Source organism: Balaenoptera ricei, chromosome 3 (assembly GCF_028023285.1).
Source record: "Balaenoptera ricei isolate mBalRic1 chromosome 3, mBalRic1.hap2, whole genome shotgun sequence".
In the NCBI taxonomy this organism is placed as follows: Eukaryota; Metazoa; Chordata; class Mammalia; order Artiodactyla; family Balaenopteridae; genus Balaenoptera; species Balaenoptera ricei.
The window spans coordinates 63,038,283-63,060,306 of NC_082641.1; the positions used below are offsets into that span (position 1 = coordinate 63,038,283).

A 22,024-nucleotide genomic window follows, 5' to 3' on the forward strand; every position below is an offset into this window, starting at 1 on the left:
GAAAGACTGTGATGCAGGAGGTACTCTTGCCCCTTGACCTCAGCTTCATAATGTTAAGTGAGGAATTAGCATGGCAGAGTTTATCAAGAAAAGGGGTTCAAGGTTTAGACACATCAACCCCCAACTCCTTGGCCCCAAATCACAAGGCTTAAAGATAAAGGCAACTGATGACAATTAATCAAATGGTCTTCGCTGTGGGATAGCCATAGTCTCTAATGCCCCCCACTCCCCCCTTCTTCCCCATTTGGTCATTTCATTCACCATTAGAGCGGTGGGCAAAAAACAAAGAAAATGAAACCCAACCCAAAGAGTCTGCTTATTTTTTATTCTGCTTATGTTTTATTCTGGTCACCATTTTGCCAAGGTTGGGCAGAGGAAGGATGGTGAAAAGGGACAGCAGAAGCCCAGGGAAGAGCTATGGCCTTTATACTGTGTGTTTGCCTCACTCCTCATGTCAAGGGCTGATGGTGAGGTGCTTCTCCAGGACAAACACCAGAACGTGAGCAACACGTAATTGAGTGAATGCCTGGGCACCCAGTACGCCTTCTGTGAAGGGACAGGGAATCTAGAGGGAGTTAGAAGTGAGCCCAGAGCACCAATGGGGAGCATTCATTCATCCCAGTTTCCAAATATCTACTATGTGCAATGTTAGCTGCAGAGCAAGTCTCCCCTAATGCACTTAGAGTCAGAAAGAAAGATGATCAGTGATAATGCTTTAAGAGAGGTGCCTGATACATTCACGCTGTTCTCCATGGGAGACTCTATCAATGGGAGACCATTTTGAATGTTCCCAAACAGAATCAGCTGGCCTGAATATTCTGTCAACCCTTCCAACTATTCCAACAGCCATCTTCTTCCCACTTTCTTACCTACCTTTCCAAATGGTAGACAGCTAGCTATGAGCCTGGAACAACAATTGGAAATCTGTGGAAGGACTCTCTCAGACTAGGAGTGAATAAACAGAATTGTCAGAAGAGTCAGGCAGGAGAAATCTTTCTCCAAAGTTAAAATGACCAAAATGAATGTGTGTGTGTGTGTGTGTGTGTGTGTGTGTGCTGTGTGTATGTGCATGCATGCACACATTTCTGGTAACTGCTTTTAAATTTTAGAGACTTATTTTAGGTTGTTTTCCAATTCTTACCAGTATAAGATATCCTGATAGCAGTGACAGGAATGTTGGAAACCTTTAAAGACTTGGTCTGAAGAAACTTGAAAATATCATCACTAAGATCTTCAGAGGTCAGTTTCTGAAGGACCTTTCTTGCATGTGGCCCTGCGACGCCAAGGACTCCAAGCTCATCGGTTATGTTTTTAATTTCAACATCATATCCACCTTTGACAGCCTCTTCTTCAATCCATCTGCATTTGAGATTCATAAACATCGTGTTAAATCTTGCTTGAATAATGCATGTTAGTAACAGATTATTTCTCGGAAGAAATGCTCTGTGTCTAGAATTGCCAGAAAGTCCCTAGAATGTCATTTCATATAATCCCCTAATTTTTAAAGTTGAGGAAACTGAGTCCCAGAGATGTTAAATGATCCTCTTTAAACTACCCACTTAAATGTGTGGGTAATTTTTCACAGTACAGAAGGACCCTTCCGTTTAAACAAGCTCTGCCACACGATTCTTTTAAATAGTGACAGCCCTGTTGCATTTAAACTGATGATTCAATCTTGGGAGAATTTTCTCTAATACCTGTACACAGGAGGCATGCTTGTGCTGCTAAAGGTTAATAATGTGCCTGCCACCAGACACATACTTGCTTTGACAATGACAAGGAAAAGATTAAAACTCTAAAGACTAGTTTCAATTTCTGAGTCTTGATGAGTTATTGGAACCCAGTTATAGGGTTTGTTTATAATTTATTGAGCAGTCCCTGGAGCTACACAAGTCTATCATAAAATGATCATCTGGATTGACACAAAGCTAAGCTACTAAGATGGCTCCCAAAGCACCTTGGAGTGGAGGATATAATTTGCATCATTTTACAACTAGAGTGAGAATCTGTCAGAGTAAGATGTTTATTAAATAACAATATTCCAAATATTTTTGAAATACTGAAGATTATAGATTTTAGAGTAGACTAAATAGTAGACTAAAGATTCGTGTGAAGGATTGACTTGGCAGGTCAATGATTTAGATGCAGCTTTGTGGCACAAAGCATGAAAAAGGAAGAAGAAAAACCAGGGAGGCAGTTCACTAAAGTGGACCAAATGTGGGCATCAGAATCAACAAGGCTGGCTTGAGCAGGTTACTTTAACCCAAACTTCACTTTCCTCACCTGAAATAGGGAATAATATATACCTTGTAGATATATCTATTAAAAGAATTTATTGAGATAATGTGTAAAAATGGTTTTGACATATTGGTGATGCCTAACAAATGGGAGTTAATATTATTAAAACCAGTAAACCCCATGGATGGATTACCTTTGGGAGGGGGATGGTTATAGGGACCCTTCAAATAATTTCCTCTAAGAGACATGAAGTTTATTTAAAACAATAAGATTTTAAGAATTAAAGTTGTACTTTCAATTACGGGTAAAATAAACAAATAAACAAAACCTCGGTGCAAGATTGGGTCAATATATAATCCATGTAAAATTTTCTTACTAGGTGTACACTTACCTAAGATCATGAAGTTCTGATCCAGAACCAGTTATTAATAGAAACTGCCCAGGAGACTGGTGAGAAACTGTCAACTCAGCATATACTTGACCTTTTGGTGTTAACATGTGACTTATATTTGTAAAACCCACCTACACAAAAGAATTTTAAATTACCTCAGGATGAAATAAAAATCTTATGTGTCCTTTTAACACCACATGGAAATAAAAATGTGGGTGTCAACAATGAAAAACATCTGAATGCTATCATTTATATCAATTGTGTGAACTATCTGTAAACTTAAACCCATTAATTTTGAAGTTTTCAGTTTAAATGATCATTATAATTACTTGTCATAAAAATTACACTTCAGCCAATTTGGGGGTTCCCATTTACACAACTAAACAAAGTCATAAGGTCCTTAGATGATAATTCATTTAACAAAAATTTAAATTTGAAAATTAGCTAGAATACCCTTGGTTAGTTGAAGGGTTCTGGTGTTCATACAGAAATCATTAGGTGAATTGAAATAACATATTGGTTTTTTTGAAAACGAGAGGTAGAGAATTAAGTAGGCCAGAATCCTGGACCTTGTACCCCTATAAGGTTATTTACCTTGGGAATGACATTTGCAAAGAGATGGTCCAACAATCTAATGGAGTCTTGGCCTTTGATATTAAACTTGCCAAATGGTGACAGGTCAATCACCCCTACTCTTTGCATAACCTGTTTATACTCAGAGCCCACAGGATCAAACCAGTTTGTGCGGTGAAAACTTGGCCTGAAACACAATGTTTGTCATAAAACAAGAGTTACTCATTTTCAAAAAATTACAGAATAAGGATATTTTAATACACCCTATTTGCCTAGAAAATTTCATTTGGGGGAAAAGTGCCACCTGTTCTACAAATCATACATATATACTGGAATCTGATTTTTTAAGTTACTCATCTATCCCTTGACCCATTTCATAGTGAATGAAGTATTAATTAACTAGAAAATAAGCTAGGCCATGTGGGTTCTCAGATCTGGAAAAGAGCTTAGAAGTTAACCAATCCTGTAGTTTTCAACCTTGGTTACATATTAGAATCACCAGGGGAAGCATTTTAAAAATACTAATTTGGGGGACATAATTAAACCAGAATATATGAGAGGTAGAGCTATCTTGTTTGTTGTTTCTCAAACATTTATGCAAATACATCACTTGTACTTGTTAAGATGCCGATTCTGATGCAGCAGGTCTGGGGAGGGGACCTAGATTCTGCACTCTAACAGGCTTCATGCTGGTCCACCTGGAGTAAGCAAGGATCTGGTCCAACATCTTCATTTTTTAGAGAAAAGGCACAAAGTGACTTCCAAAGTCTTTGCATTAGTTAATGACAGAGCTGGGCCTGGAACAAAGGTCTCCTAACTCATTATGCAGTGTCGTTTCTACTTTACAGAGCTGACTATTAATGTGGTATTTTAACTTCAGAGCAGGATGCTAAGTCTGCAAAAAGTTTTCAGTGGTTTAATTATTAAAATAGTAGAAGAAACAGGCCAGGTCCAAATAGCACAAGGTGAAGAATAGATCTGGCATTTATCTGAGCCATTTAGGAAAAACCAAACCAGTATTTTGCCCCCAGGTAATCGCCACTGGCTGACTACAGAGTCCAAATTCATTAATCAACAACTGGCCCTCTACTATACTTTGGACCTTTTAGATCTGATCTTAAAGTAGACATCAAAACCTGTTTAAATAAGCAAAATGACAGGTCAAAATAAAAAGAGAGAGAGAGAGAATTGGACTTCCTGGTGGTGCAGTGGTTAAGAACCCACCTGCCAATGCAGGGGACACGGGTTCCGATCCCTGGTCTGGGAAGATCCCACATGCCGCGGAGCAACTAAGCCCGTGCGCCACAACTACTGAGCCTGCACTCCAAAGCCCGTGAGCCACAACTACTGAAGCCCGCGTGTGTAGAGCCTGTGCCCCGCAACAAAAGACACCGCAATGAGAAGCCCGCGCGCCGCAAAGGAGAGTAGCCCCCTCTCGCCACAACCAGAGAAAGCCCATGTGCAGCAATGAAGACCCAACACAGCTGAGAAAGAAAAAGGAGAACTTAATGTGAAAAAGAAACTTTGTTTTCTCTTGGTTTATGGATTCTCATGAGAAAAAATATATAATCACTATTAATCCCAAGTACAACAATGGTATGCAATCCAAGTATAATGGCAACAACTTTAGAGGAATTCAGAGAATTGTTTTAGTGATATGCTTTACGTTTTAGCTCAAATTAAAATAGTAAGTAAATGACCTTTTCCCCTAATTTATTAGCAGTGCGTATAATTTGCATGATTCAATGCACACACACTAGAAAGCAGTTGCTTTGAGCTATTCCTTGACAAATAGAAAATCCATATTTCCATACTGTTTTCATACTATGTGACTTGGCCAGGCATCCTAAACCAGGACAAACCTTTAGGAGCCAACTGAAGCCATGTGGGGATTTGGAGAGGGTGGGGAAGGTTCTCTGAGCAACTGGAAAACGCCAAGCAGAGGCTTCATCTGGGCTGGTTATAGGTCTCGCGAGGCCACATGGGTCCTAGATGTGGGCCAATGTCATGTGGGATAAACTAAGGCCTGCACGGCACAAAAAGTGATTTTTGTGGGAAAAGGCTCAATGCTCTTTGGAATGGGGTGGAGTGATGCGGTGGGAGGGGGACACGGCACTTCTCTGGGGTCCCTCCATTCCACCCCCAAATTTCATTCTGCGTTGAGGGTGACAGGCAGGTTAAGTCACTCACTTACCTGTACCCAGTGTCCTGGCCTGGTTTATAGAACCAGTGTGGCTGCTCCCAGCCTGCATGGAACCCCATGGAACACTTAGGCTCCAGGGTTTTATAAAGCCCACTGACTCGCTGAGTTGGCCTCCCGGCAAACCGTTCTTCTTTAGGGTAACCAACTGAAAAAGGAAGATCGGTGCTCTGAATAGCATAGAACCAAAACTATAAAATATTTTGAAGGGATTCAGAAAATGGAAAACACAGCACTTAAAGTCTAGAAGCATATATATATGTATATAAATATAATATATATAATATATGTATATATTATATGTATAATATATATGTATAATATATATGTATATATAATATATATACGTATATATGCATTAAATTTGTTTGAAAAAAACCCAAAGCTGTCATTTATATTGATCATCAAAGGGTAAAGTAAAAATAGATTTAAAAGTTAAAATCATTTATGCATTCCTCACATTAAAGATATATATTCATATATATATTCATATAGATTCCTTTTTGTGTCTTAGAAGCACATGCTTTTTAGACTCCCTAACCATTCCCCCACGATACACAGAATAAAAAGCTTCTAAAGTCAGAAGTGATGTAAGTCAATTCTGAACACACTTCATAGACAACAGTAAATTTGCACTTTACCAATATTGTTGAATCCATATGACTCTCTTGCTTTGGCCTCGGTGTACTGAGTTGTTGTCCATTTGCCATAGCGATTGGGATCCAATTCTATCAGATCAAAAGGAGGTTCTCCATGCAGGATCCAGTCACTGAGATATTTCCCTACCCCACCAGCATGGATTATGCCATACCTTTCAAATACAGAAATAAATACCCTGTTACTAACACATATTGTTTTCCAACAGTGAAACATGTCCACATATTTAACAAGGCCTCAAAGCTACAGCGTTCTGTGCTATTGCTATTCAGAACACACAATCAACATAATCTTTATGCTATCATTTTTTTTCCTCAAAAAAAAAAATGTTTAGGCATCCAAATTAAATGTGCCTGACTTAATAGCTAGTTTCTTTCCACAGTTTCAAGAGCTGTATATCTGCAAAGTAGTCTATGACTCTTAGCTAGTAAGGATGCTTGCTTTAGGAAAAGGGAGGAGAGGAAGCACATAGGCAGATGTGGTTGGTACCTTATCAGCCCTCTTGAGCTATGATTATCCTCACTAATAGGAACTTTGCAGGAGAAATATGTACACTGTAGAGTGGCACACCCATCTCTTCTCAGACTCAGTTTAGTTCAGGTTCCCATAGCGATGACCTCTGCACAGGGATCTTGGGCCATTATCATAGAAGCATTCAGACAAAGAGGCATTCACCCAAGGACTTGTGGGAAAGAAGAGGAAGAAACAATGGCTCCTGTATTTTGCAATTTGGGTCACTTGGTGGGGAGGGTTGGCTTGTTTTCTATTTCCACATGAGGATGCTTTAAAATCAAGAACATGACTGTGGCAAATAATTTAATACCAGATGGAGGGATCACAGTTTAACATTGCCCATGGGCAGTCCTACCCATTCATTCTTGTGGATAAAGGAAAGTCTTGATGAAGGACTTTACTGTGGGTTCGTCTGTGGTTTAAGTCAAGAGAAGCTTCTGAGGAATTGGATGAGCAGGGAGTCACTGGTAGAGGACCAGGAAAAGGAGCTACACGAGCAGACTTCAAAATGCAAGAAATTCCAGTACCCCAGATGACAGCTACTTAGCCAGCATCGCAGCTTCTAAGAGCATGGGAGGACCTTAGCAAAGACTGGAAATGTTAACTAACTTTTTCTACAAGATACCAGTTTTTCTACTTTATAAAAATGAATGCTTATATTTGCTATAAGGATATTTCTCAAGCAGAATAAAAAGACAGCAATTTATACTTCTCTGGATAGTTTTAAAAAGAGACATGGCTCATCCAAATCACCCACAAACAATCTCATTAAGTTTCAAGAAAGCAAAAAAATAAATAAATAAATAAATACATGCTTAAAATAATTGTGAAATATATGCTTAAAATGTTTATTCACTTAAACAGTCCCAATGTATGATATACAACACTTGCCATTTTTGAGAGCTAGAGATACTGTTTACAAGACTTGAAATTATTTAAAGTTCTTCTGGGGCTTCCCCGGTGGCGCAGTGGCTAGGAATCCGCCTGCCAATGCAGGGGACACGGGTTCGTGCCCCGGTCCGGGAAGATCCCACATGCCGCAGAGCGGCTAGGCCCGTGAGCCACAACTACTGAGCCTGCGCGTCTGGAGCCTGTGCTCCGCAACAAGAGAGGCCGCGACAGTGAGAGGCCCGCGCACCGCGATGAAGAGTGGCCCCCGCTTGCCACAACTGGAGAAAGCCCTCGCACAGAAACTAAGACCCAACACAGCCAAAAATAAATAAATAAATTAAAAAAAAATAAAAAAATAAAAAAAATAAAGTTCTTCTGATATTCACTGAGTACTTACCATTTACCAAGCTTTGTTTCCTTCTAACATGTACCGGCTGATTTATTCTTTAGCAACTCTATTTTACCAATGAGAAAACCAGCCTGCACTCAGGGGTTAGATAAGGTCACGCAGCAACAAAGTGCAGATTCAGGATACAAACTCAGTCTTCTGCCCCCAGTATACACTCCCTGTTATTGGACTTTACTTCTTCAATGCTTCTCAATCTTTTTTCAGCCAAGACACACATAACAGAATTTACATCCTTGGCAGACTCCTTGGGCATAGCTAGGGTTGTGCTTCAGTTTCCTGTGGTCTCACTGCTACACCATCATGTTCTTTCCAATAAATGAGGCAGAGTGCTGTTATTTGAGGATAATACTGAATCAAATCTATTTTTAAAAAGTAAATTTCTGCAAACTTCAGCTCTATAACCATTATTAAGTTATCTGTAAAATCCCATACAACTGAATGCTATGAAACATCTATTGAGAGCCCCTGGTGTAGTGGTTGAAAGTGTAAAAGCATAGAGTAAGAGAGATCTGGGTAGGATTTTTGTTCTGCCACTACCAGCTGTGTGACCTTGGGTAAGCTGTGTAACTACCCTGAGCTTTAGTCTCCACATGTGCACACTTTATGGTGCTGGTGGAGAATTAATTGACATGGCATTTAAAAGCACATAGTAGGCAAGCAGTACATGGTGGCTGTGGGTCCTTGTATAACCAACAAGAATATGTCTCTGCCCAATGGATAAGATTTTCATAAGGAAGTAACGTGTGAAGTGGAAGTGAAAGGGAACTTGAAGAGGAAAGAAGAGTTAGGCTCTTCTTCTAGGTCTACCTTTAATCTGTAGAGCCCACTTCTTCTACATGGCCCAGCTGCTATGCTTTTTGAGTGTTGTATGCTTTTTTATGATAACTGTGAAACTGTCTCTCCTCTCTTTAAATTTGCTGTTTATAATCTGTTCTAAGCCAGGATAACTAGATTCAATTCAATCCAACTCATTAAACATTTGGGGTAGTCACCTAGAAGCAGAAGAACTTATTAGATCTGGTATAAAAGTAAAACAGCTTTGACTGAGGGTATTCTGTGAGTAAGGTAAATGAGCACTGGAATATATGTAGACAGTTTGCAAATACCTATTCTCTCGACTGGTTGGACTAGAATAACAGACAATGCTGAAATGCTGAACCCTGGGTCCCTCTCCAGACTACTGAATCAGAATCAATAGGAGGGGTGTCTGGGAATCTGTTTGCTTGTTGGTTTTCCAATTCCACACACCTCTCATGGATTCTAGTGATAACTAATAAGAATTTCACAGATAAGATGCAAAGGAGGATGAAACACATGTAAGTGACTAACCACAAAGTTGAGATTCTGCTTTTTAACAAGCCCTGGTGCTCAGCCAGATATGGAAATCACTGGCCTTCAGAACCATGGGATGGATCACTGATATAAACTGGGAGGGGTAGCTGATGTGAGGATTCCACCATGTTACATAAGAAATATCTTAGCAATCCCAACTTTTAAATAACAAGAAGGCCTTTTGGGGTCAGACCAAATTGGTCAGAGAGAGTGTGGCACTTTGTCCACCCCGATCTGTTATCTTCCCCATTCACCTCGCAATGTCTACAACCTGGGAAAATTACCCAGAGCAATCAAAGCAGGAGTCCAACATCAGCCCCATACAAGTAGATACAATTTCTAGGTGATAAGTAACTAGTGTTCTAAAGAAAGCAACTTCCTAATTTCCTTAGTGACAGGTGTTCTATTAAAATACAAATATCATGAGGCCAGGAATACTGTCTGCTCTTGTTCACAGATAAAGAGCAATGATCTGAAAATATGTGTTGACTAAATCAATAATTCAGTGATTAAGCTAATTGCAGAATCAAAAAGAATAAAATGTTTAGGAATAAATTTAGCAAAAGAAGTACAAAACTTACACTCTGATAACTACAAATCATTATTGAGAGAAATTTTAATTAAAAATCCTAAACAAATGGAAAGACATCCTTTGTTCATGAATCGGAAGACTCAATATTAAGATGACAATACTCCCCAAGTTGATCTACAGATTCGATGCAATCCCTACCAAAATCCTAGGCGGCTTCTTTGAAAAAATTGACAAGCTGGTCCTAAATTTTACACAAAAATTTAAGAAGCCCAGAATAGCCAAAACAATACTGAAAAAGAACAAAGTTGGAGGATTCACACTTCCCAGTTTCAGAACTTACTGCAAAGCTACAGTAATCAAGACAGCATGATACTGGCGTAAGGATAGACGTATAGATCAATGAAATAAAGTTGAGAGTCCAGGAATAAATCCATACATATATGATGAATTGATTTTGACAAGGATGCTGTGGTACAATAAAAAAAATAAATATTTGGTCTTTGTCCCCAGTTCCTGGCACAGAGCTCCTAAAACTTTTGGAATTTATATTATTTTGTATGCTAACAGATAGCTCCATGGAAGGGGGGGGGGCAGGGGAACTAGATAGCTTCAGAATAGGGGCTGGTCACCATAAGTTCAATCACCAATGGTCAATGATTTAATCAATTGTGCCTGTGTAATGAAACGTTCACAAAAACTCCTAAACAACAGTGTTCAAAGAGCCTTTGGGTTGGTGAACCCATTGATGTACTAGGAAGATGGTGCACCAGAGAGGGCACGGAGGCTCTGCACCAGACCCCTCCCTCCATACCTTGCTCTGTGCATCCCTTCCACTTGGATGTTCCTGAGTTGTATTCTATAGAATAAATAGGTAAAAGTAAGTAGGGTTTTCCTGAGTTTTGTGATTATTCTAGTGAATTATCAAACCTGAGGAGGGGGTTGCAGGAACCTCCAAATGTATAGCCATTCAGTCAGAATTACAGGTGATCCCTGGAAGCTGAAACTGGCATCTGAAGTGAGGACAGTTTTATGGGACTGAGTCCTTAACTAGTGGGGTCTGCACTAACTCTGGGAGTTAGCAGCAGAATTGAATTGAATTGTTGGATAGTCGGTTGGTGTCAGAGAATTGGAGAATTAAGTGTCAGAAGTGGCGTCAGAAAAAAGACATCATAGATGCCAACACATTTCAATGAGTAAAGAATAGTCTTTCAACAATTGGTGCTGGGACAATTGGCTATCCTCAAATGAATCAAGCTGGGCACTTACCTCATAGCACGTACAAAAATTAACTCAGACTTGATTAAAGACCTAAACGTAAGAGTTAAAACTAGGGACTTCCCTGGTGGTCCAGTGGTTAAGACTTTGCCTTCCAATGCAGGGGGTGTGGGTTCAATCCCTGGTCGGGGAGCTAAGATCCCACATGCCTCAAGGCCAAAAAACCAAAACACAAATCTGAAGCAATATTGTAACAAATTCAATATAGACTTTTAAAAAAATGATCCACATCAAAAAAATAAATATTTAAAAGAAAAGAGTTAAAACTATAAAACTCTCAGAAGAAAACACAGGTATAAATCTTCATTAACTTGGATTAAACAATGGTTCCTTATATATGATATCAAAACTACATTCAAAAGAAGAAAAAAATTCACATTCTGGACTTCATCAAAATTAAAAACTTTTGTGTTTCAATGGTTACAATCAAGAAAATGAAAAACCCACAAAATGGGAAAAAATCACTAATCATGTATGGGATAAGGGTCTTGTATCTAGAATATATAAAGAACTCCTACAACTTAACAATAAAAAGACAAATAATCCAATTTCTTAAATGGGCAAAGTATACAAATAGACTTTTCTCCAAAGAAGATATATAAGTGATGTACAAGAGAAACACTCCCACACGAACATGCCTACATACGGACTCTATAGGGGATTTCCTAAGCCCTCAGTTACATTATACCTTCCAGCTTCCTATCTTCATCTGGTTTTCTCCCTCTGGATGTCCCAAAGACCTAAACTTAACACTGTCAAAAATGGAACTCATTATTTTTCCAATTATTTCTTCCTTTGGCCCCAGCGTCCAACCAGGAGTCAAGTAAGAAAGGTTGCCATCATTTGCTATTTTTCTCTCTCCCTTAAGACCTAATGCAATCAATCACCAAATCTAAATAATTTTGTTTCCTATCTCTCAGTGCCCACTGCTGCTTCCTTAGTTCAGACCCCAGCCTCTCTACTGTATTGGAAGAACAGCACCCCAACCAGCCTTGTGCCTCTGATGAGACTTACTGCCTTGTTCTCAGCTGTAGCCCAGTGCCCAGAACTAGACCTGGTACAAAGCTGGCCAATCATCAAATATCAGTTGAATAAATGGCCAAATAAAATGGGGAAGAAAAGTAAAATATTAGAAACTGTGGTATGATAGTAAGGTAGGTTTGACGTTAATATTCACCAAATTAATGGGACAAATATTAGACATGAAACATCAAATGGGTAATGGAACCATAAATAGTAAGTAACCAGAGGAATCATAAAGAAACAAAAATCATGTTGAACAAACATGAATTATGGTGAAAACTGCATCAGACATATTACACATTTGATATTTGGTTTATCTTTGTCACATTGTGTTATGAAAACATCCTTGCAAAAGTGGGGCAAATTGACCCATCTGAACATTCACAACATGAAAGGAAACATAAATAATGGAAATGGCAGGAAATATGCAAAGAGAAAATTCCAGGAAATCATTGCCCTTCTGTGTACAAATCTTTTAAACCAATACAAGTCAAAGTTTTAAGACTAAAATTTTTTATTCCTCACATTTCATTGGTCATAAAAGGGAGAAGACTCTCTGCCTCTCTCCCATTTTCCGTTCTTGGCCTGAGATAATGGGATAAGACTTCTCTAAACTACATAACTCTATAATAAATGTTGAATTACATAGAGATACTCACCCAAAGCCTATAGCCACCCAGTAGTTTCTGACCCCCTGATGGGGCCCTACCATGGGCAGAATGTCAGGAGAATAGGTGATAGGACCATTGACGATATTGATGATGTCAGCCTTCTTCAAGACTGGAACCATTTCCATGGCAGCCTCAACGTGTTCCATGATTCGGTCTAGATCAGACTCAAAGAGCTCCTTTCCAAAACCTGAAGAGAAATGCCACTGTGGTCAGGATGCCACAGCTGCCCTGACGTGTGCTCCAAAGTGATTTAAATCTCTGAATCAGCTTACATTTAAAGATGGCCCGTTAGGAAGGTATTGTACTTTCTTTTTTAAGCCTAACCTTGATATTTACTATCAACAGATGAGTACCGTTATATTAGTATACTATATTACTGAGAAGAATAATGTTATTTCCTGAAACAATAAATCATGAAAGTTAACCTTTTTAATAGAAAATTTTAATTTATGCATATTAGCAGTTTCCAGCATTTAGGCCGATCACCATTTTAAAAAACAAACAATAATAATTTGGTTTGTCAAGAGAGGTCTTTTATCCTTCAATTAACCATAGAAGTCTGCTTCATCCTCTCAGGTGAGGGCAAATGGGAGTTTGCAAAGTCATGTCAGGACACTGGGGATAAATGCAAAACCACTTTAGCATCTAGGATGATGAATTCTAGACACCTTTTAACTCTTAGCGGGGAAGGAATGGCATGGAGGCTTCATTCCCCTAGCCCCCTTCTATACACATCCGAGGGCTGGAATTCTGTGAAAAGAGTCAGGGTCTTGGAGCACAGTCACCCTCTCAGTCATAAAAGGCACTGGGATTGAAGGCAGGGCCACAGATGAGCAGCTGAAAGAATATCGCCACCAATACCAGGGATGCTCCCGCATAGCAGCCAGCCAGCTCTTTCTTGTCCCTCCTGTGGACGGCACGTCAGGTCAGGGAGGCCTGCAGATCGCTAGGGTTAGACCAGGGCATGTGGACGCCCAGGGCCAGCCAACAATCTGGCTCTTCCTCCAACTGGAATTGTTTAAATATTTGTTCAATAAATATTATTAAATATTTGTTCAAGTATTTATTTGGAGGAGAGATTGCCAGCATGGGGGAAGAACAGAGAAGGAGACTCCCAGGTGGCAGATTAGCCCTCCCTCTGGGATCAGGAGCTATTCCCCTCAGGCCCGAAGGTGCAGAGCCCACCCAGCAAAACCGAAGCCCTCAGTTGGCTGGCCCAACTTCTGTGGAAGGTGGTTTATCATTTGTAGTAATGTGGGCACAGATGTTCTTTGAAGAGTAGGAGGGAGGGATTCATTCCCTAGCCCAAGTAGCTTATCAAAGTATAATTCCAGAAAGCACAATTACCTCCATTTCTTTATATTCCCTATAATATTTGTGTGCCAATGACATTTTAGCTCCTTTTATAGATTAAAACCTGAGATACCTCCTTAGGTGGACCAACCCTTCATCTGGCTCTGCAGAAATGTTTCATGAAAAACAAAAACAGGTCCTTCTCTCCCTTACAGAACTTGAAAGAGAAACTATGGTACCTCCTGAGTTAGCACTGAGGCCTAAGACTTTTCGACATCCATTTATGCAGCACAGGAGGGCTTCAGTTCGCAGTACCAACTTATCCTGCTCTGCTATAGACTTTGAGGCTTTCATTCTTAACAGGCTGGATGTCCTATCTCTGCTACCTGTTGTGTTTCCAACTGTCAAAGCACAAGAGCAGCTATATCCAAATCTAGAAACTAGACCAAGTAAGCAGGGGAGTGAGGAGAAAAGGGGGATGCAGGAGGTTGGTGTGGGCAGGTAAAAATTACCTGGGGCCTTCCAAAGCAGCGGGGAGCATCTTTTTCAGCTTTTCCACCACCAATTCTCTTTCCTTATCCCCTGCTGTGATTGTTCAAAGGGATATGAGAACAGAATTTACCTCGAATCCCCCACTTCCAATGTCCCAGGTATCTGATAGTCTAGTATTATGGTGTCATCTTATTCTACAGCCAGCCCCGAGTTACAAGGAAGATAAAATAGATGTGTCTGCACACACTTCTATTTGCTGAACCCACCTGGAGGAACTCCACTGGTGACCCATGAGTCCTGAACTTTCATTTTCTCTTGACTTTCATATGGACCAAACAAAAGCCCATCCCTTTCCTGTCGGAGGTAATAAGATCCTTCCAGGTCACGGAGCACCGGGAGTTCTCGCTTTAAAGCTTTCACTTCAGGGATGGTGGATGTGACAACATACTGATGCTGAACCGGAATGAGAGGATGTTCTAGTCCAACCATCTTACCTACTTCACGAGCCCAAAACCCTGAAATTAAAAAAAACATTTAAAAATGTCACCACGTATAAAAACATACCACAGATGACATTGATACAGCAATTTCAATTAAAATAAAATATTTAGAATACTTCAGTGTTCATGGCAAAGTCTAAAGAATGTCCTAACAATGCAAATGAACTTATCTACAGCACAGAAACAGACTCACAGGCATAGAGAACAGACTTGTGGTTGCCAAGGGTGGGGTGGGGGAGGGATGTCCTGGGAGTTTGGGGTTAGCAGATGCAAACTATTATATACAGAATGGATAAACAACAAGGTCCTACTGTATAGCACAGGGAACTATATTCAATATCCTGTGATAAACCATAATGGAAAAGAATATGGAAAAGAATGTATAATATATATCTGAATCACTTTGCTGTACAGCAGAAATTAGCACAACATTCTAAATCAACTATACTTCACTAAACTAAATTTTAAAAAAAAGAATGTCCATAAAAACTTTACATTTTTTGTCATTGCAAAATTGAACGGGAGAAGAGAAGACAATATTTTACACTACCCCAGAGTTTTGAAGAATCTAAGGGAACTCCATTCCTGAAAAACAATTTTGCCCATAAGCAAAGGTGTGCAAAAAAACACAATCCAAATATATAGAATGTACAAATGTTGATAAGAAAGACAGTAATGGACTGACCTTACTTATAGAGCAGGGACAGTCAGGCAATGGAAGAGGCCCCGGGTCGATGTGATCAACATAATAATCATGCATAATAAAGCCCTGCTAGTCAGTCCTCTATCCCCCAGACCCTCCTCTCCCCAAATTGTTGAAGCCTAAAGTTCCACAAACACAGAATTGTTCTGTTAACTTAAAATTTGAAAATGTATACACTTTGGGAGAGATAGCCTTTTAAGTTTTCTCTTCTTTTAAAAGTTTAGTTTGAATATGTTTGGAAGATCCTTTCTTGCAAAGGCATGAAGGCACCTGGTGTCCAGAGCAGGGGGGAGGAGGTGCCACAGCAAAGAGGAGAGAGCTCATAGATAAGTGGGAATTCACACAACCTATGTTTCTCCCTTCATTGTACAAGGGGACTGTCTTCTTGGGGGAAATGAATATTATTTTTTTTCCTTTGCAAAAGGTGGAACCAGATAATTTGTGACTGAAAGACCCTTGATTCTCCCCCTAGGTGACTCTTCAGGCTACAGATGTGGAGCTAAAGTCCAGAACGATAAAGAGACACGCCCAAGGTCACACTGGGAGACCCTGAAATGGTGGTCACATCTTATTGGTTTTTCTTGCTACAGAAAGACTATATTAAAAATCCAAGACTCCTTCACTTGTCTAAAGGTATTTGACAATCTAAAATGATAAAAATGATTAGTTGGCAGGGATGCAGGGTCACCTGACCCATCAATAAATTATTGGGGGGAAGGAGGGTTCTATTTGCTTGTTTGTTTGTTTCATAATAATTTTGAATAATCATTCAAATGATTAGGGAATCTTCCTAAAGTTATTTCTTTAGAGGCTGCATTCTCTAAATTTTTAACCATTTCTGTTTCTCCTTCTTTTGGCAATCTAATAAGGAGTTCTGAAGTCTCTGTCATTATGAAGTTCAGAGCTAGACACAAATCATCAATTATGAGTCTAGGAAACCTGACTACTGTACTCTTACATGGCATCTAAACATCACTCTTGCATTCTGTTGTTTTGTTTTGGCCTAACGGCTAAGTTGGTCACACTTGGATAACAGCCCCAGAAATGGGTGTCCATTTGCAAACCAAAAATCTTACCTATGGACATTAGAGCTGTTTGCTGGTCTTTGAATAATTTAATGACTTAATTTATTCTTGCCTAGGAAGATGTGAATTACCAATGTCAGGACTTTGTAGGATAATATAGTAAAGCCACATATTCTAGTTATATGCACTGGAGCAGTTTTAAAATATAAAAAGCCAAAATATTTAGCCTAGCAATTCAAACTACTGCAGTGGTTAATATACTTGCTTCAATTAAAAACATAAATTGAAGAAAATAAATCCTGTCCTATTCAAATATATTTATAAATTTCTGAATCTAATTGCTTGTTTATTAATATACTTCATCATTAAAATAAAGTGGAAGTGTATGCATAAATATCATATAACTATGTTACTCCAAACCCCATAGCAAGCTCGACACTGTTTTTCCCTATGTGGTGGTGTCTGTTGGCATTCTCTTCCTCTATATGTCAATCAAGTTAACATAAAACTTGCCAGGATTACACTTCAACCCTTGCTAGATCACCCACCCAGCAAGTTCAAAGGGAAGAGAAACAAATGTGGAGGAATCCTCTATAATCTACCATTATCACCTGAAAAAACACTGAAGAGAAGAGTCAATAAAAAAGTGATCATTAGAAATGGCTTCCAATTTTTAAAAATGCAGTGACTGACAGAAATGGAGTTAAAATGAACAGTACAGGTTGGTGGACAGGTTTACTTCTACTAGATGGTTTATACAGTGACAATGATGTTTATACAGTGACATTCTCTGATGCAAAGTATTGGTAAAATTAAGCAATTCTTTTTTGGCTGAACACTGGGCTTCATCTTGGCATGACCCAATCACATTTCTAATTTACCATATTAGGAAAATTCTTAAGTAAAGTTTACAAAGTTATCTCAGGCTTAATGAGTCAACTGTAAACAAGGTCAAGAGAAACATTCCTCACCGTGCAAAGAAGAAGCTTGCATCACAGTGAATAGCTCCTGTCCTTGCCTTCGAGCTGCCTCTGGGGCTCAGGTTTGACCCAAGGTAGAGTGAAGCTGTGTTTAAAGCAGTACTGAAGGCAAGTTAGCCTATTGCATACCAAGAGGTCAGCAGGGTCAGAAACTGTTCCTCAGCTCTGCTTGCTCAAGAATAAGGTTTCTACATTCCCTCTTCTGTAGGAACACTGATATAGCAGTGTTTCTCAAAAGATATTTTACAGACTATCTGGTACAGACAGTACAGTACCTGGAGTACTTGTTTAAAATACAGCTTCCCTGGGCTTCCCTGGTGGCGCAGTGGTTGAGAATCTGCCTGCCAATGCAGAGGACACGGGTTCGAGCCCTGGTCTGGGAGGATCCCACATGCCGCGGAGCAACTAGGCCCGTGAGCCACAACTACTGAGCCTGCGTGTCTGGAGCCTGTGCTCCGCAACAAGAGAGGCCGCGATAGTGAGAGGCCCGTGCACCGCGATGAAGAGTGGCCCCCGCTTGCCGCAACTAGAGAAAGCCCTCGCACAGAAACGAAGACCCAACACAGCCAAAAATAAATAAATAAAAATTTAAAAAAAAAAAAAATACAGCTTCCCCGCCAGACCACCTGGGAAACTTCCCACGGTGACTCTTACGCACCTAGGTTGAGAACCAAGCTCTTTGGGAAGTCAGTTTACCAGCAGAATGGATGCTGGATGACTACAGAGCAAGTGAAAGGATCTGGGGAATCTTAAGGCTGGTACCAAGAAGCTGTGACACTTGACGCTAGTGTTTTCCAGACCAGGGCATAGACTTTCAAGGAAATAATTATAATAATCATAAAAATGATCATTATTATACTTAATTTGTTTAGTGCTTTCTATGTGGTAGGACTTTTCTGGGTACTTTACATCATTTACGGATCAGAATAACTTGTTCAGATGGCAATTATTATCTCCATTTTACAAATGAGTAATTTGCCCAAGTCACACAGTTGGCAATAATGTGTCTCTGGTCGAGATAGCCCCACTGCCCTGGACAGTGCTGGAGACACAGCAGCAAACTGACAAATTTCTGCTTTTAGACTTCCCTTTCCATGGATATCCTGAAGATCCAGCAGCCTTCTGTTATGACCCCATGTAAAGAAACTTTTAGCAGGTTATGGTACAATTGAGTAGATAAGAGTGGCCTTTACATCATTTACGTTTTGGTTGTATTTCCAAGTCTATATGCTGGTTACTTTAATTAGGTTTCAGAGCTGCCTGAGGGCCTCATCTGAATTTATGAGACATCCTGGACTCACTGAGTAACTCTGGGAAACATTCCATCAGACACACATTCTAAATCCTGTTAGCACAATGCCTTCTGCAGATGGTTGCTTTTATTCGTAAAATTAATCTTTGTTAGCTTTAAAGTCTAGAAAGGGGCATATCCAAAACTTCACCCCCAATTACTGAGGTTTACTTTTTGGGGAACGTCTATACTTTAAATAAAGTTTTTTTTGAAAACAGACATAAATAACTAAACACACACCCCTCCACACCTTCCACGGACTATTTATATGTGATCAGTTAGACTGTCTCCAATAACTTTTGCCCAGTGGAAGAGAAGAGATGGAGAAGAAAAAGGAAAAAAAAGATATGGGCCAGAGATGTGATCTGAATGATGTAAAGAGCTGAGAATTGAGACCGTATAGTTCTTCATACAACTGTGAACAAGGAGCTGCCTGGAGTTACCAAGACCTGAGGATGGAACTCAGACGTGGCTGAGTTAAAGGCATCAGGAGCAAATAATGAAGAAGGACGTCCTGAAGAACAGTTTTTCTGGTGCTGGTCTGGGATTTGTTTTCTGAGGGCAGCACCAGAAAAACTGTTCTCCAGGACCTCCTGCCATTGTCCTCCTCTGCCCTGATCACCCCACAAGATTGCACAGCTGCACAGAATATTTCATCTGGTAACCAATGTCCTGGGCTTAGGTCAGACCTCTTTGGAAATTATTCTTTCTCTTCAGAGATTCCTTATTCTTCACAGATTGTGCTTTAGAAAACAAAATATTACAATGGCAATGAATCGTGCAAATAAATATTTATCCATTTTAGGAAAACAATAGATAAATGTGTTAAATTAAGGTCTTCTATGTTATTTGTCAAAATATCAGTTGGGAGTGTGTGGCCGCCTGAAGCACTGTGTTAAGGAAAATCGTGGGGTTTGTCCAAGTCTCTCTGAAATGAGTGCAGTGATCAATTAGCAATGTCTGACACAGGTGCTGGATATGAAGTCAGAGCATGTTTATTTAGTATTTGCTATCACTATGAAAACAGTCAAATGTTTTTAGAGGCTGAATTCATGAGACCATAAGAAAGTTGCAAGATTACAAAGAATTTTTGCTACTTGTAAAAAAAAAGGATGAATGATTTCATTGCCTTAGATCTTCTAGCAGAATTTAGACCAGATGTACCCAAGGAGAGTGGGGGATGGGGGGGTTGCCTGATGGGGATTTCCTTGGGGGCGGGGCAAGTGAAATTCAAAAACAAAGCAAAGTTTTATGCCTTTGCTCTTATTTATTAGGTAAGTCGTTTTACATTATTTGGAATTTCAAATGATGTTAAAGAATGAATGAGATTTTATGCTTTTCAAATGGGGGGTATGGGTTAGAAAGATTCAGAAATACTAACTTAAACTCTTAAATACTGAAGACATGACTTTTTCCAGGGCCACTAAAAATGGTTTGTTAAAAAATAACATCAATCAGAAGTTACGATTTAGAGGAAAGAATCCTAAGGTTATTAGTTTCTGGCATGTCCTCATGGCGTATCATCTGATCTGATAAATAATAAAGATTGTTTTCATTTTGTAAATTTAAGCAATGACTCAAAGAGCAGAACATGAGAAAATCAGTAGCTGCCTCATGTTTATTTTAGGTTTTAAATTAACCATTATGAACTATAGATAAATATAAATTATTAGCCCAGTTTAGATTGCACAAGCAGTTTCATTCGCACGAGGATTTATTTTTATGTGTGATATTTGAAAATTACTTCATAGGCAAAGAACCTGATAGAAAGTATGTTAATTCAAGAATCAAAAGACCCAGGTTCAAGTCCTGGCTCTGACATAACTGTCACTTTGCCAATTAGTATATCCTTCTTGGACCTTGGTCTCCACAAATGGAAAATGAGTGAGTTGTTAGATTATCTCAAATATCCCTTTTGGCTTCATTACTCTGAGTCTAAATTGTAACAGAGCAACCTAAAGATTATGAAATATATTTAATAATGTGCTGAAAGGAAAAGGGTTAAAAGTTTTTTGAACAGAGTAAAGTAATCATAATAGATGAGAAAGAACATAAATAATCAACTCTGCTCTAAAAAGCAAACTGAGAGCAAAGAGGATGCTCGTGAATTTGAACATTAGAATTTGGCTATTATTATAAAGAAAGTGTGAACACAGGAAGGAAAAAGAAGCATAATTTGGCAAAACATTTTCCGGAGCAGAATAAAATGGAGCATGGAGAAGAAAACCAACTCGCTATGGATAACCAAGGACAGAGTTGTATCTCACACAACAAGAGCAAGGTGATGGAGGGAGAGCTTTGTAGCTCAGAAACAGACAAAATGTTCGCCATGGGAGTACCACGGTGTTTCATAACAATGTTCATGGTATAAAACATTACGTTATGACTAAATATCTTCTTTCTTTGCCACTTGAAAAAAAAAAACAGTATTTTTTTTTTTTTAAATGACGCTTACCTGCAGCATTCACAATTCTATTTGCTCTCATAGATCCCTGTGGTGTTTCAACATCCCATGTTCCATCTGACTTGGGTTTCAGAGAAGTCACCGGTGCAGGATATTTTAAAAGGGCACCATATTTCCTAGCCCCAGCAGCCAGGGCCATAGTTAGAGAGTAAGGATCAATGTGACCATCTCCAGGATTATACAGTCCAGCTAAAATCTAAATCGATCACAAAAGAGTCAATATTCAAATGAATACATATACTCACTTAGTGTAACTGTATCCTGCCAGCAAATGTTTAGCAAAACTGGACTTGAAAAATGCATCATGGCATCAGATTGATCAGTCTCCACTTTTTTTTTTCCTATGTCCAAGCTCAGAGCTAGGCAGGACTCACATTGAGAGTTAAGTAGACAGGCTATTTGACAGAGGCTTGCAATTGTCTCTAACATTTATTCTCCCCTTCCCCACAAAGCAATGGAAACCAAATGTTTATTTAGACACATAACCACTAAGAACAAAGAGTTTCCAATAGTTGGCAGCTACTAGTTCCAGATGGTAGCTAAAACTATCACTAAATTCTGGTCAATGAAA

At 39.3% G+C, this 22,024-nt stretch overlaps 1 protein-coding gene across 2 annotated transcripts in view; it reads right to left on the bottom strand.

The window, feature by feature from the left end:
- Positions 1-22,024, bottom strand: part of DMGDH (dimethylglycine dehydrogenase) — a 65,804-nt gene that overhangs the window by 24,722 nt on the left and 19,058 nt on the right. The window contains exons 6-13 of one of the 2 annotated variants that reach the window (XM_059916630.1): positions 21,445-21,649; positions 14,757-15,005; positions 12,694-12,892; positions 6,044-6,213; positions 5,397-5,550; positions 3,224-3,389; positions 2,630-2,760; positions 1,142-1,359 (exon numbers count right to left, since the gene is read on the bottom strand). In XM_059916630.1, the coding sequence (XP_059772613.1) occupies positions 1,142-1,359; positions 2,630-2,760; positions 3,224-3,389; positions 5,397-5,550; positions 6,044-6,213; positions 12,694-12,892; positions 14,757-15,005; positions 21,445-21,649 (1,492 nt within the window). The remainder of the gene's footprint in view (positions 1-1,141; positions 1,360-2,629; positions 2,761-3,223; positions 3,390-5,396; positions 5,551-6,043; positions 6,214-12,693; positions 12,893-14,756; positions 15,006-21,444; positions 21,650-22,024) is intronic. The other variant, XM_059916631.1, reaches the window with a different exon arrangement.